Source organism: Syngnathus typhle, linkage group LG8 (assembly GCF_033458585.1).
Source record: "Syngnathus typhle isolate RoL2023-S1 ecotype Sweden linkage group LG8, RoL_Styp_1.0, whole genome shotgun sequence".
Classification (NCBI taxonomy): Eukaryota; Metazoa; Chordata; class Actinopteri; order Syngnathiformes; family Syngnathidae; genus Syngnathus; species Syngnathus typhle.
The window spans coordinates 9277366-9292038 of NC_083745.1; the positions used below are offsets into that span (position 1 = coordinate 9277366).

General features: G+C 42.8%; 1 protein-coding gene across 2 annotated transcripts; it reads right to left on the reverse strand.

Moving 5' to 3' along the window:
* ism1 (isthmin 1) lies at positions 1 to 10447 on the reverse strand. Of its 2 annotated transcripts, XM_061285400.1 has the most exons (7): positions 10055 to 10447; positions 9672 to 9919; positions 4995 to 5222; positions 3713 to 3965; positions 2022 to 2165; positions 1437 to 1526; positions 1 to 1251 (listed from the first exon to the last, which is right to left on the reverse strand). In XM_061285400.1, exons 2-7 carry the CDS (start codon positions 9795 to 9797, stop codon positions 734 to 736), a joined length of 1359 nt encoding a protein of 452 aa, XP_061141384.1. In that variant the 5' UTR covers positions 9798 to 9919; positions 10055 to 10447; the 3' UTR covers positions 1 to 733. The 2 variants fall into 2 exon arrangements, with proteins under 2 accessions (XP_061141384.1, XP_061141383.1); XM_061285399.1 differs by having other exon boundaries at positions 9672 to 10447.
* Positions 10448 to 14673: the final 4226 nt, after the last annotated feature.

Consider the following 14673-nt stretch of genomic DNA (forward strand, 5'->3'; position numbering starts at 1 on the left):
AACATTTTATAGTTTTATTTATAGATTCATAATCTGGCAATTATTTTATCATAGTATTGCATTCACTCACTTTCTTGACTCCCTATTATGGTTTATTTCAAAACTCAAGACAGAACCTTAGGCAACATTAGAGCGAGAGGAGTCTCAAATTCAGCCATTTGTGAACTGGTGGTAGTCATAGTCGACCAATTCAGAAATAGACTTCCAAAATAAATACTTTACAGAGACAATGCATCCTTTTTACAAGGTCTTCCTCAGAAAGACAGCGGGCACAGTCACAAATTATTGCTGCAATGTGCATGCTTACATAAACATATTCACAAGCTTACATGAGATGAGAACCTGGATATTTACCAGTGACAAAATGGTAAAGGTCTTTTACCGAATCCGAGCACTCAGTCAACGCAGTCCTGAAAGATTCCCTTGTACAATCACAGATACCACACATACACAATCTTTTGACAAACCTTCAAAATATCTAAGCTACTATTATTTTTCCCTTTAAGAATAGACTCCCTTTACTGAAAAATGGAATGGACATTGAAAGTATCCTACTAGTAACTATTATAGAGGTATATTTGAAAAGGATCTTAACATGGCACATCATTCGAAGGTTGAAATAAAACTTTTGTCACGCATTGTAGGGCGTCTTACGTCAAAGGACCAGTAAGTCTTTTCCTCGGAGCCTCAATGTGTGAGACAATCCAAAATGGAGTTCTATCTAAATTCAAGGCTAGAATTCCCTTGCTTCTTCAAACTGCTTGGAGTAATCCTCTTCCCGAGGGTTGTCATGACACTTTTGCCCATTGTTTGGTGGTCTGGCCTGGTTATAGCGACTCCAGTCTCCTTTGCATATGATCCAGGGCAGAATGTCCACTTTGTAGTGCAGGTCAGCCGAAAACTCCGTACTGATAAGATTGGGTGTTCCGGCACCTTTGCCTCGTGTGATGAGCTTCATGCTGTCGTCGTAGCAACAGTGCTGTGCGGCCAGTGTGGTGGACTCCAGTGTCAGCATGGAGCGGATACAGTAGCGGGCCGTGGGCTTGTAGATGTCCAGTTTCTCTTTTGGCCCGCTGGCATCTTTCCAGCGGAAATTTCTGTGTGACGGAGCGTCGTGCACATTGGCAGTGCTGTACGCCACCTCGGTCGGGTACGAACAAGGGCAGCTGGGAAGGTCGTTGGCCACCTTAGTCATGTATTTCTTCAAGAAGTCACTCTTGCAATTCATCCATCGCTCACAGCTGTCTGTGTCTACAAGATATGGAGACCCTTTAAAATGCTAAATCTTATTCCAGCATTGCAAGATAGAAACAATAAGTAGAGATAATGTTACAGTGTAGGACCACAACCGTGGATTGATGAAGTGCTTTTGACAGACTGGGAACATTTCAATGAATGATGGAGGAGGGGACTAAAAAAAGTAAAGAGAAACATACCAACACCAAAGAGCTCGGTCGCATTGAAATCATCTGTTCCGGCAAGCAGGCTCACTTCAGTCGCTGCTGTCTTGAAGGCATCCTCAATTCCTGAGAGAAGAGTGGAACAGATTTTCTATTGACTCCAGCATTAGGTGCAATGTAAAGACAGACAATACAAGAGTTAAATAATAATAATTGATTTTAAAATGTACTGTACTCGCTTTTGAGAGATTAATTGTAATTTGAGGCTGTCAAAATGAATTATGATTCATTATTATTAATCAAAAACTGACCGATTATCAAATTAATTGCCTCGCAGTTTAATAATCGAGGAATCATTTAAAGACATTTTTAAATTGCAGATTGTCCAAATCTTCTGATTCCAGGCTCTCAAAAGTAATCATTCTCTGATTTCTCTAGTCCTTCATGAAAGCAGACTGGTTTATATTTTGTGTTTAATCAAAATAAGACTTTTGCAAACATCTGCTTTTACTTTGGAAAACAATGGCCATCAGTCTAAGTTATATCAAACACCACTCAGTCTACGTTATATTAAAGTTATGTTAATAAGTCAGTCCTAGGATGCCAACTTCAAGTATTTACCGGGGCAGTTTGGCATATCACAAGTTCTGGACTCTGTAGCCGTACAGGCGTAACCACAAGACCTGGTTCTTTTCTGGTTGCCATTTCCACAGGTGACACTGCACAGTGACCAGTTACTCCAGTCCCCCTCTCCATCCATGTAGTCTGAATTAGAGAAAGGATAATTGTTAAATAATGCAAATGCATTGAACAGTGTGTATGTGTGTTCACTAAGTAACAGGAACGGCCTTACATTTAGCAAATTCCACCAATGATTTAAGACATTTAGTGCTGCGCTTCCAAATATTATAAATATTAGTATTGGCAAACCCTGGACACCGTTTAGTTGCTCTATCCGTAATTCATCCGATTGAAAATGGAAAGTGAATTGGCAAGAAATCCTCTTTTAGTCCAATTATTGTTGAGCACATGGCGCTAATGGGCATACATGGAAATAGTTACACTCAGCTCGTCGACTGCCTGAGCCCATCTGCACAACCGCATGCAAACACAGATCTCACTGACATGCCTGTCTGGAAAGCAACGCTCCATCAATGAGTAGAATTAATGTGGGCATGTTGGGATGGAAGTATTTCTGGCTAAGGTCCAAACCCTCTTATAGACTACATCCCCCACCCCTTGCCATCTGTCACTCATTATCAACAGATAGACACCTAATGCTCCCTTTCCCATTCTATGGAATATATTGGAACCCAACAGCAAATGAGACCCAAGACTGCATTCGAAAACTAATGTAATAACTCCGATATTCAGAACCAGCGACATGTCGCTAAAAGAATGCGATTTCGTTCCAGAGTGCTGTTGAGTGGCGCTCAAGCAAGGCACCAAAACACAAGATTCACAGGACAGGACCATCTACACCGAGGCTAGGTGGTGCTACACACCGTCAAAATCTGTATAGCCCCAGTTAAGCCCCTCCAGTATTTTATGAATTAGTTTCTCTGCTCCACCGATTTATCAGTCAAGCCCTCCTTTAGCAACAGAAAGGAAAAAAATCCTGGAGCAGTGCCTGATTAATCTGCTGCATGAGACACAATTCACAGAAATTGATCTCAGACAGTAAAGACGATCGGACAGTTCCCTATCGCCTATTGGTGTAGTACTAAGAAAAGGATAAATGAAAGTCGACCGCAGTGATAAGCCAGAAACATTAGACATGGACATGGGTTTGACAGGAAAAACACTATAAAGTCGCACGGCTAACCGCTTAAGTAAAAGTGAGAGTGGATAAAGTGACATTTTCCACAGCAGCCACATTCCTGTTCCACCGCATTGGTTTGGGCATGCTACGACTCGGACTGCAAGCACACTGTACGACAGTGAGTGTAAATTCTTCCACATCTGATTTATGTGCAGGGTTACACTTGGAGAGCGCTGTGAGAGTGGTGAGACGGCCCAATTGTGCTTTTGGCAATCATTCCTGCTGCTCAACTTTGATGTTAAGAAGCATTTAAATTGTGTCACCTAGCGAGCTCGACACCATTGAGGAATCTGTCTCATAAAATAGTGTTAAAAGGTTTCGAGCAAGAGCTGCCAAAAACCTGTCTGGGGATAGCAGCACTTGTTATAGTGACAGCCTGAATCAGCAAATCTGTAAATTATAGATCTTACATCAAACCGTGTACAAATGTGGACACGCTAGACCATGAACTCTACTGTAAATATTCAGTCGGAGCCGCTGCTGTGCTCACCATATTCCGTTTGGGGTTTGCCTCGGTCTCCTGTGCCTCCTCTCCGGTCCCAGTCCACCGGCGGCCTCAGGAAGTTGCTGTCCTCACCGTCGCTTCCGAAGGAGCGATCCTGCTCCTGCTCTTGATGAGTGCCAGAGGACGTGCGAGGCCACCAGTTTCTCCAGTTCGGAGAAGCCCAGTTGGGTTTATTCTCTTTGCGGTGGCCTTTTTCTGGCTCGTGTGCCTCCAATCCATCCACAACCTCAATCGTCACCTTCCATAAAAAGAAAAAAGGCAGTTTCAGAGTCATGCAAGCTACTTGTTTTATTGAGGGTGACAGAGGCTCAGTCTGTAAGAAATTTGGCCTTGGCATCTGACAGATGCTGTTTCAAGAACATTGGTGGATGAACATTAAGGCTTGTCGCTACCACTCCCTGATTGTCCTTTGAGATTGCGGCATATGTAATTTCCCATGATCGCAATCTTATTAAATCTTCTCGTCGACCAAACGGGTCAACTGGGTGCAAAGAGGTGACACCTCCTGATAGCCATGTCCTCTACCCCCCATCCAACCCTCCCTCCCTCCCCCCTTTCTGTACAAACACATGTGCCTCCCAGATGAGCCGGGACCGGCACCCCTGCCCCTCAGTCACCCTCCCACCTCACTGGCTCTCTCCACCTAAACACAAAGTTCAAAGGGCTCCTCAGCCTCCTCCAGACCATGAAAGCCAGATGAATCCCGGGATCAAAGACCCCCGCCTCCTCCCCTTCTTCTCCCACAGCCTCACGCCCTTGCTCAATTGGTGGCTCCTCTCTCTTCCCACATCTTGAGATGTTAATACACTTTGTTCGTCCTGGGACTTAGCGCCGATACTCGCAGAAATGAAGGGACCCCCTTGCTAGAGTAAAACAGGAGAATCATTTAAACATAGCGGTGGTTAGCCGGCCATCTGCGTGCAGAGAAACTTATGGATGAGGGCTCACCACAAATTTACATAAGCCGCCAGCTGTATTCCTGCATCAGGCTGAGCAGTGGGGCATTGCTGGCAAATGTCTGCCTTTCAATCGTTATTATGTTGGACGTGAGACCTCAAAGTCTACCCTAAGCTTCACTACATCCCAGGAAATGGGATAGCGGAGAAGGCTGATGAGGGCATGAAAGAAAGGGGGGTTAGCGATGTGCACCAAAGTATTCTCCATCTTCCTGCTCGCTCTTCCTGTCCTGACTGCTTGAGTAGCCATGTATTACGAGTCAGTGAAAACATGAAAGCAGCGGGGCAGGTGCACAGTCACACATGGTCACCTGTATGTTGGGATTCTGCCCATTGATATCAGCTTTGGAGAGGTCAGGGAAATTCTGCAGATCCAGGATGAAGGCTTCAGGGCCATCTTTGTGGATATTACTGCCAGCGTCTTGCGCCCACGGCAGGGCAGAGGACCGATGGGTGAAGCGACGACGCTCTGCACCGGTCCGCCAGGAGCCTTCGGGAGTCAGTTGGCCCAACGAGCTGCTTTTTGCGTGGATGACGTTCTGCCAAAAGGGAGGAAGGAAAGTATTTTATTGTTGGTTTGTGAAACCCTGATACATGACAGTTTTACAATCCTTTAAATGTCAGGTGTGAATGAGAATAACAACCTCAGAGTATGTGACTTGGCGTGTGCACATCCAACAATATTAGGATGATCTCCCATGTTGACAAGACATTCATGTGGACATTACCTCTGCCATAAATCTCTCTCAACTGTGTGAGCTCCAAACAGTGGAGCCAGAAACGGTCTCCTGCTTTAGCCAAAACATAATCTGCCTAAATGATCTGTCTAACAACTGCTTTCAGTGTCTTTTGGACCGAATGCTTATCCAGTTTTAACAGACAGCGAATGTTGATACTTTAACACAGTAATATGCAGTGCTCACATATATAGCACGCTCCGATGCTGGCTGAAAGACCAACTTGTGTGCAACTGATGGTTTTCCATTGCAGTGTCTGCGCAGACAACCCAAAGCAAACATCGCAAAATCATTACTTTGGGTTTCTTGGAGCCAAAGAAGCATTCATTTTGGTTCTTCTGTCGTGTCTGGGGGTGTATATATGCGAGTGAAATCAACCCATAAGGACGGTAATTACTCACACGGTCTGAAAAAGTCAGCAGTCGTAGATAAGGAAGTATGAAATATTGCCAAGAAATCACCACTGATCGTTTGTTGTGTTATCTTTGTTCACGCTCCATTTCTTCCACACCACTGTTTGTGTGGCTGGGTTTGAGGCAATGGAACACGGCGACAGTGCTGTACGGTTGCGGTGGCCAGTCACAGACAAAGTGTCAGCTCAGCCACATTGTGGTCTCCACAATAGCCTCCAGTGGAGCTGTTTGTGCCCAACCGAGGTACACTCTAGGCGTGAATAGGTACTGCTGCACAACATGGAAGAATTATAAATGTACATGTAACTTGAATGTGAACGCAAAGACGACAAGGGAAATAAATCCATCAAAACCAGTCTTATTTTTAATAGATAGGCAGTAAAGGTTCAAAATTCTTACAAATATTTCATTCATTTTTATGTTTGTTTATGATAGAACATCTCAAGAGTAAAGAGTGTTTGTAGGGCAAAGCTTTCATGAACTGTGTAATCTGATCCAAACGAACATTCTGTGCTACACGTGGCATACAGATGATCTAATCCCAACTCCAATTTAGATGATCTCATATCAAACTTTTAAATATTCCACTATTGCAACCATTCACTGTTTAGCTTTAATACCCTAATACTATTTGATTTATGCATGGCTCCTCAACTATTTTGCCAACAGTGAACTAAGTTCTTTGGGCATACTTGTTAATGCAATTTGTAAAAACTCGAACAATGAATATTTTACACATCTACCGTATAAACTAAAGACTCACCCGTCTGAATGGAAGCATACGCATCTATGTATACACTAAGCAAAAAAACTGTAAACCTTGGCTTAGTTAATTCCATGTCCATTGAAGAAGTGCTATACCTTCTGACACCTTCATTATTGATTTTATTTTTAGTAGTATTAAAGTTTTACATCTTATAAATATCTTAATATTAAAACAATAAAGAGGCTAGTGAATATCAGCTCTATATCAGCATGCAGTGTGAAGGTCCAACCAGATTGTTTTGTGCTCAAATTACATACACATTGAGTAGTTCAGCAAATGAGCAGCCAAAAACCCATAGTTGGAAAATATGAGAGAATTAGTCATGAGAAAGGAATTACGTCTGAGTTGTGTAACTCCATCACTTCCTGATAGTGTCAAAATAAGCACCTCTCTTTTCCATATGAGCCTCACTGCAAGTTGAGAGGGAAAAACATGCTGTTTTCTCATTTGTCTTTTAATATAGTTCAGAGTCAGAAGCATATTAAAAGCAGTAAAAAAAAAAAAAAAAAAGTCAGGCTGCGCTCCACTTGCCATCACTCCTGTGCAATCGTCCTCAATGAGCTATGCACTTTAATTTGGAGATCAAAAATGACACACAGTCCCTCAGTTCATCTGGGCCCCCCATGGTGTCACCCCCTCCTCTCAAAAGCCTTGAATTAACACAAGCACACACAAGCCACCCTCCCCGCACAACCCTTTACTCTCGCTCCTGTTCTTTTCCCGCTTCCCGTTTTTTCACTTTTGTGACGGCTGCTTAAAGGGGCATGACTCCATTTTCAATTGGGAACAAGTCAGGGGTCCATCCCCCCCCCTCCCCCCAGGAGGCTGGCAGGAAATGAAGGCAGTTGCGCATTGTGCCAGATGCTTCTCAACACTGCACTCACGTCGGCGGAAAACAAAACGGCCTGTCCCATGAGTCATTCTTTGTTTACACGTGTATGAATAATCAAAAAATCAATACAAATTACATTGCAACTCCTGATACAATAGTTTACGTTTCATTCTAATAGATTCACATCATGATGCACTGCCGGAGTTGTGTGCTACCGCATCGATGAACTTTATAGCAACACAGTATATTTAACAAATAGCCTGAGCCCTCTCGCCATATTGTCACTGTTCTTAATGAATGGAAAAAGTCACCAAACGATCCGTCTTGAAGACATGCTGCTCTGGCGCCGCCATGATACCTGTTCTTTGTTTAGACTCACAAGAGCGTGAGATTTGACCAAGACTTGTGAGAGACAACAGCTCCTAGTCTGTTGAGGTTTAGTTGGAATTCATTGGTCTAACAGCAGGGATATATTCTCTGAACTTGTCCCTTTAGTATAACTCGGCTAGTCCTTGAGAGTAACCCAATGAAGTAACTGAGGAACAATTCTACCCTATGTGGGTCTTCATTTTAAAGTGCATCCCTTCAGTTGCACAGAACCACATTCTGTCATTCGTGCGTCTATGAATGGCATTTTAAATCTGACACCTTGGAATGACAATGCACCTCCTGGGTTGTGACAAGCTTCATTTAAAGATTACATCACTGCCCTCTGTGGTGGACCACTAGAGCATATCTACACAGTGGGGGGTGTACTGGGCCCTAAAATATAGCTACAGCATATATCCCACAGCTAAAAATGAGGATGTTAGTGTAAACAATTAAGGAAAATTCAATTTCAGGAGAATTTGAGTAGTCTGTGTTCTATATTTATAAAGTTTTTTGCAAGGTCCTCGGCCTGCCTGCCCAATCAAACAGTTGGCCGTGTGTCAAATATTCCACGCATTCTTGAAATATTTCCTCAGCTTTGCATGTCTTCACATCCAGCTGAACATAGCCTTGCTGTGATGGTACAGTAAAGTTTCAATACCATCTACAAGTTAGAAGAAATGCTATTTTAATTCATTCACTCCTAATTACGCCTTTATGAGTGATGGTGGGAGCAGATGGTTCTAAGTTACCCATTCATCACTGGGATGTGAAGAAAATATTTGTTTGATTGCAGGCTAAATATATATCAACAAGCAGCTGGAGGATGCGAAACACTCGCTAAAAAGCCTGTTGATCCCAAACCTGTCTTAACCTCTGGGTCAGGACTGGGGGTTCTTTTGTAGTATGTGTGCTTTCTACTGCTATTAAAATAGGCAGTTGAACAATTAGAGCATCTCTTAGGAGATGATATGTTGACAATTGTTCCTCTTGTGAAATTTGGTGTGGTCATGTCGTTATGCTCTAAACTGCAAAACAAACAAAGACCTTCCCTGTGTGTCCAAGTACACTGGTTAAAAAAAAATTTCGGATTGAGAAGTGATTGATGAGAAGAATTGATGAGAAGTGCAAGTAAGTTTTGGAAAATATTAATTTGCTCTGCCTCCAAATCTGCCCTTATTTTTTCCTCCAGGACCTCATACTTTAATAATAATAATAATAATAATAATAATAATAATAATAATAATAATAATAATAATAATAATAATAATAATAATAATAATAATAATAATAATATATCAGTTCACTCACGCCTTGTTTCTACCATGCAAGTATAGGCATCATTTTTGTATTTCCATTTTCAAAAATGTTGCAAAAAGCAAATAAACAAGTAAACAGGATTGTTAAAACAACAATATCTCGTGGAAGCATGGAAATTACAGTAATGGCTATTAAAAAGTTGTACGGACCATTATAAAATCAGTGCCGTCAGGGCGCCGAATGGAGTGTGGGGTGTGCGTGTCATTGAAGAACTGTATTCAACTCCTAATAAGAAGAAAATGCACACACCACACACACAGTTTTTGACTACTTTTGCGGCGCACCACCATCCCAAGCTCAGGAGGTGCAGCTCATCATCCAAGAAGTGGCCAGTGATGTGTGCATGATGACAGAGAATCGCCCGTGGCAAGCATTTAACCCCCCAATACAACAACAGGGGGTGTGTCTGCATTGGCGTTGGCGGGGGTGATCCCTGACCCTGCGTGCTCACTGACATCCCCAGGGGACACCCTCGGGACAGCTTCGCTTCCGTGCATGTGTCAACAGACTCTCATATGTGATCAGTCCCATCTGCGACGACCCCCACTCACCTCGTTCTGATCCAGGCTGAGGCTGACGTTTGCCGGCGGCAACGGGCTGCTCCGGAGCACGGTGATGTGCAAGGTGAGGAGGAGAAGTCCCAGGAGCAGCAAGAGCTCTGCAGCCAGCCGCACCATCCTCTTGACGCGGCCGCCCTTGGGAGCCTCGGAGGTCGCCGCGGCTCCGCCTCCGCCCGGTGCAGAGGCTCCGATCTCCGGATCCGCCGGGGACGAGGAGCCGCAACACCACTTCGGAGCCACTTCGGGAATCAGAAATGCAAAAAGTGATGGGAAACGGATCGTCGCAGTCCCCCCAAATTCCAAAATCTACTTCGGAGAGCAAGTACTAATGCAGATCTGCCGGGCTTCTCCTTCAATAAAGTAATTCTGTTTACACTTGGAGTGAAACACGTGTGGATCTGCAGGTTCGGATCCAGTTCGTATCGCCTTGCTGCTGCAGCATCAACTCCTTAATTCTCACTTGATCGTCCTTAAGGCGACTTAAGAAACGTTTCCACAGTTGTCCGCATCGTGCGCGATGTGACGGCTTGCCCACGCAACAAGAGCCGCTTGGATCGGAACCAAACAAGTTCCCTAAAGATGCATTCGACTTCTTGAGTTCTCACTCGCGTGTTCTGATCTCTTCAAAAAATCCTCCATAATGGTGAGGAAGAGGAGGGTTGGGGTACGAGCAGAAAGGGGGTCTCTCGCCTCAAAGTGTCCGGCAGAAGGAAGGGGCTCAAAACAAAACTACCATGGCACGTTTGACTCAAGTCTCAAGAGCTCTTGAGTGACTTTTATACCATACACCCCCACCCTCCTCCACCGCCTCCCAATGGGCGCCCTCCGCCTATTAACTCTTTCAGCCCCTTCATGGCCAAACTCAACTCGGAACCTTGCAGAATTTAGAAATCACCTATACTTACTTTTTTTTTCTTGCACCTTTTCTTTTCCCTCTTTCTCTTCTTGTTCTTTTGTAGTTGCTTCAGCTCCTTTCTGCATTGCAGTAATTGCAGGGTAGTCATGTGCCGCCTGACAATGTGCACTTTTTATTGGATATTTAATTACTAGTGCTCTGATTTGTAGTCATGTAAAAACCAAATGTGCCATATTTGTGTACTTCCGTGCGCTTTATTGCAAGATTCATGGTTGGAAAATAAATTGTACTTAAAATAAAATACAATTGTGCACGACTGCAAACTACAATCACGATAGAAGCAAATAGAGCGTCGGTGTCAAACGCAAGGCCTGGGGGACAAATCTGGCTCACCACATCAATATTTGTGGTCTGCGAATGCACACCATGTACGTTGACTTTGTTTCTTTCAAAATGTCTTCAACCATGAACATTGACTTTGTTTCTTTCACTTTGTCTTCACTTTTAACAACACAGTTATGATTGCAAACATTTTTGTTAACAATCCCTCCTTTGATAAATATTCAAAAAAAAAAAGTTCTGATTTCAAAACTTGTTACGCAAACATTTGTTGTGTACTGTATGTGCGATAAATACAAGTTGATCATACATTTCTGTGTTCACAGTCATAATGAATTTTTGATAAGTTTAAAAATAGGCAAATTGAGGAAATGCTAATCAAAACTCAGCCTTTTCCCAGGAGAAGCAATGTATCATGAGATGTGCCTCATGATTTTGTTTTTAGGAAGAAACATTAGGCTAAACCATGACTCACTCCTGCCATTCATCCACCAATAACAGTAATCATAATATACACAATATAAATATACAATAGTGTCATGGCTAATGAGAGGTTCGTGAATCTGCCTCACAGTTCTGAGGTTCTGGGATCAAATCTAGGCACCGGCCCCTCTGTATAGAGTTTGCATCTTCTCCGTTTACTTGCCGCTTCCTCCCGCATTCCACAAACCTGCATTTTGGTCCACTAAAGACTAAATTGCCCGTAGGTGTGAACGAGAGCGCGAATGCTTGTTTGTTTATGTGCCTCACGACTGGCTGGCTACCCGTTCGGGGTTGACCCCATCTGCCGCCCAGTCAGCCGGAATAGGCTCCGAACATAATGAGGCCCCAAAGGTGACAGAAAATGGACGAATGGGCGGATATGCATTAGTACTGATAATATTGAAATGATTAATAATAATCATGATACATGTATTGGCGGTGACATTATTAGGCTTGAATCCACCCTTGGATTTGAGTTTTTACTTATAACCTTTTTAGATATTTCTTTTTTTTGCATGCTTTTCCCATTACAAATGAATTCTTGACACCATCCACTACTCTGACATAATGACGTCTGCCGTAAATCAACCTGGTGTGACCTTGGTGGTCCGGGGCGTCGGATGATTGTGCAGAGGAAGGCACTCACAGGAAGTCTGAGCGCTCACACAGCACAAGGCTTCCCAGCCCTGTGTGTCACCGAGGATGCCGTGACACTTCACTTCAGGAAGACAAATGGTGAGTAATGTGATTAGCCTTTCACAGACTTTTTCTTTTGTCGCCTACAAAGGCTGGCCCCTGTGTTATATTGTTGCACCGTGCCTCTGCTCAGGCACACGTGACACATGGAGGGTTGACAGATCTAATAGAATTGGGCATCTTTGAAGTCAGATCATTTGCATTGAGGGTGGGCACAGGAAGAGATGTTTCAATACCATACACTGAATGCATTATATAAATGAAATTTAAACCAATTGTAAAAAGTGCTGGCTCAAAATGTTAGTATACGTTAAAGTTTAACGTATGTTTAAAGTTTAAACGGTCACTATGTAATGCTGTCATTCTCAAATAAAAGTATTGCTAAACAATTAAGCTAAAGGTGGGCTCATTATTTAGCAGGCAGCAATAAACTCTTGATTTTGCCCGCAAATCTGCAGCAAACTTGAGTTGCTGTCTTATTTGGGCCAGATGCAGCGGAGCTGTCTAAACCATGTAAATCTCTCCTTTGTCTGCTTCACTTCAAAAATCACTTGCCACAATTGAAAGATCTCCCTCCAAATGGAAAACAGAGCGCATCGAGGAACACTTTGGCTGCTTTGGACACAGTGGTGGACATCAAAGCATGGCAGAAGATCCCCCTTTAAAATAGCGGCTACATGCCATTCCAATAAGTGTAGTCTATTTGGATGTGCAGTTCAAACAAGGCCTGGTGCAGGCTGCTCTCTGGGATCTCGCCACCAGACGTCTGGCTGCACAGATGTTTTGAATGCCACTCAAGACCATTTGCCACTTGGGTTGAAGCTGAGGCCATTTACAAGTGACTGCAGGCCAGTTTGGCTGCACACACCTCAACTTTGGCTCAACACACATTATTGGAACCACAACTAGAAGCTGTTGTGTGTTGAATATGCAGCGGGGTCAAAGTTGTTTTTTAAAAAAGATTTGGCTGTCATACATCGGCACATGCACGCAAATCGAACAAGATATGATTGAGGAGGAGACGTTAAACTTTGATGTAAGAGGCCTCAGAGGTCCCCACTCACCGTAGGGTGCCAACTCTAAGCCTTGACTTTTTCACCTCAGCTTTTACACCTGCATCTTAGCAGCAGTTTGGCTTGGATACTTATTTTCCCCAATTAAAGATGAAAGGCTACATTTCTGAATGTTATTGATGATAATCTCATTCCAAAAGTGTATTTAGTTTTTCATCTTAGAATGAAAAACTGTTTGCAAAGATTCTAAGATCAATCTTTGTAACGTGCTCATTAGGATGAAGGGTGTGCGGAACCCTACCCCAAGTGACTTTAAGCAAGAGGCAGGGAACACCCCAATAAATTGTGATGGGGCGGGGCAGTACCTCAATACCTCTGTGACAGCCCAAATCAAATTGAAGCATTATGATAATGTAACATGCAAAGGCAGAATTTTTGATGGTGCTTTTGTGCTGGTTCTTATCAGGTTTTGCCAGTGTGCCTTATGATGAGACTTTTGAGAGTAAAATTGTTTACATTTCAGTCGCACTTTACAATGAAAACATCCATCAGATAGTGTGTTCTCTACAGAAGTGATTGAATGTGATTTGATTTCTTTTATGACTATATATGGCCAAAAGATGGTTAGATTTAACCTGGAGCTTACAAAACAAATCCACATTCCCCCCACTGTGCTATGTGCAAAAATGTAGCTGCTATGTCTGTGCATGTCAGAGTTTGTCTTTCTGAATCATCACAATAGGGACTATTGTTTGAACACCCCTACGTGTGCGATGATCGGCGGAGTCTTTTTTTTTTCTTTTGCGGAAGAAATCTGTTAAGTGTCCCTGCAGTCTTTACTTCCTCACCTTCGCTGTTCACATTTAACAACAAGGCCGGTTATGGGGAGGACTAATGAGACCCCCCCTTCCCCTTGTCCTGTTGATCTATATGAAACAGTACATTGGCATAACGTCACAGTGGTGGAGGGACTGTTTTGTATTGTTTCAGGCCTATATAGGAGCCAGATGTGAATATACACTGACACAACAAAGTGGTCCACTATAGAACATTTTGATCCTTTGGGGGAAGTAGGCTTTCTTTTCATCCCATGTCTGTTCTCTTCCATATTTTTCATATGGATACGCATACTGTGCAATGTCATCTGGTAAGGGATATGTTGCTTCATCTTGTAAAGCACATTTTTCTATTTTATGTTATGGATGAAATGCATCTAGTTCTATTACATCTTATGAAGTTGCAGACAGTTTAGTTTCTTCTTGTAAAGGGTATACATTTAGTATTTAGTATAACATCATTTAATTAGTGTTGTCAGTAGTCCGTTTATTTCCTTTTAAGCTATGCCCTCTTTCAAAAGAACATGTATTTGTATCTTAATTGTTAAAATGTCTTGTCCTCTTTGATGATGCAATGCTAAAGGCTGAACAAACAGCGTTTTTGAGGTCTCTTGAAAAGTGATGAGGATTTGGCCTTACTCCAGCGACATGTATTTTACCGTACGGTCATTTCTTTAATGAAAGATATGTTCATGGTTGTCTTTCACATTCTGTCGACGAGACATACTGTATATATTTTATCTGAACTATATTTCCTCAATGGACTATAT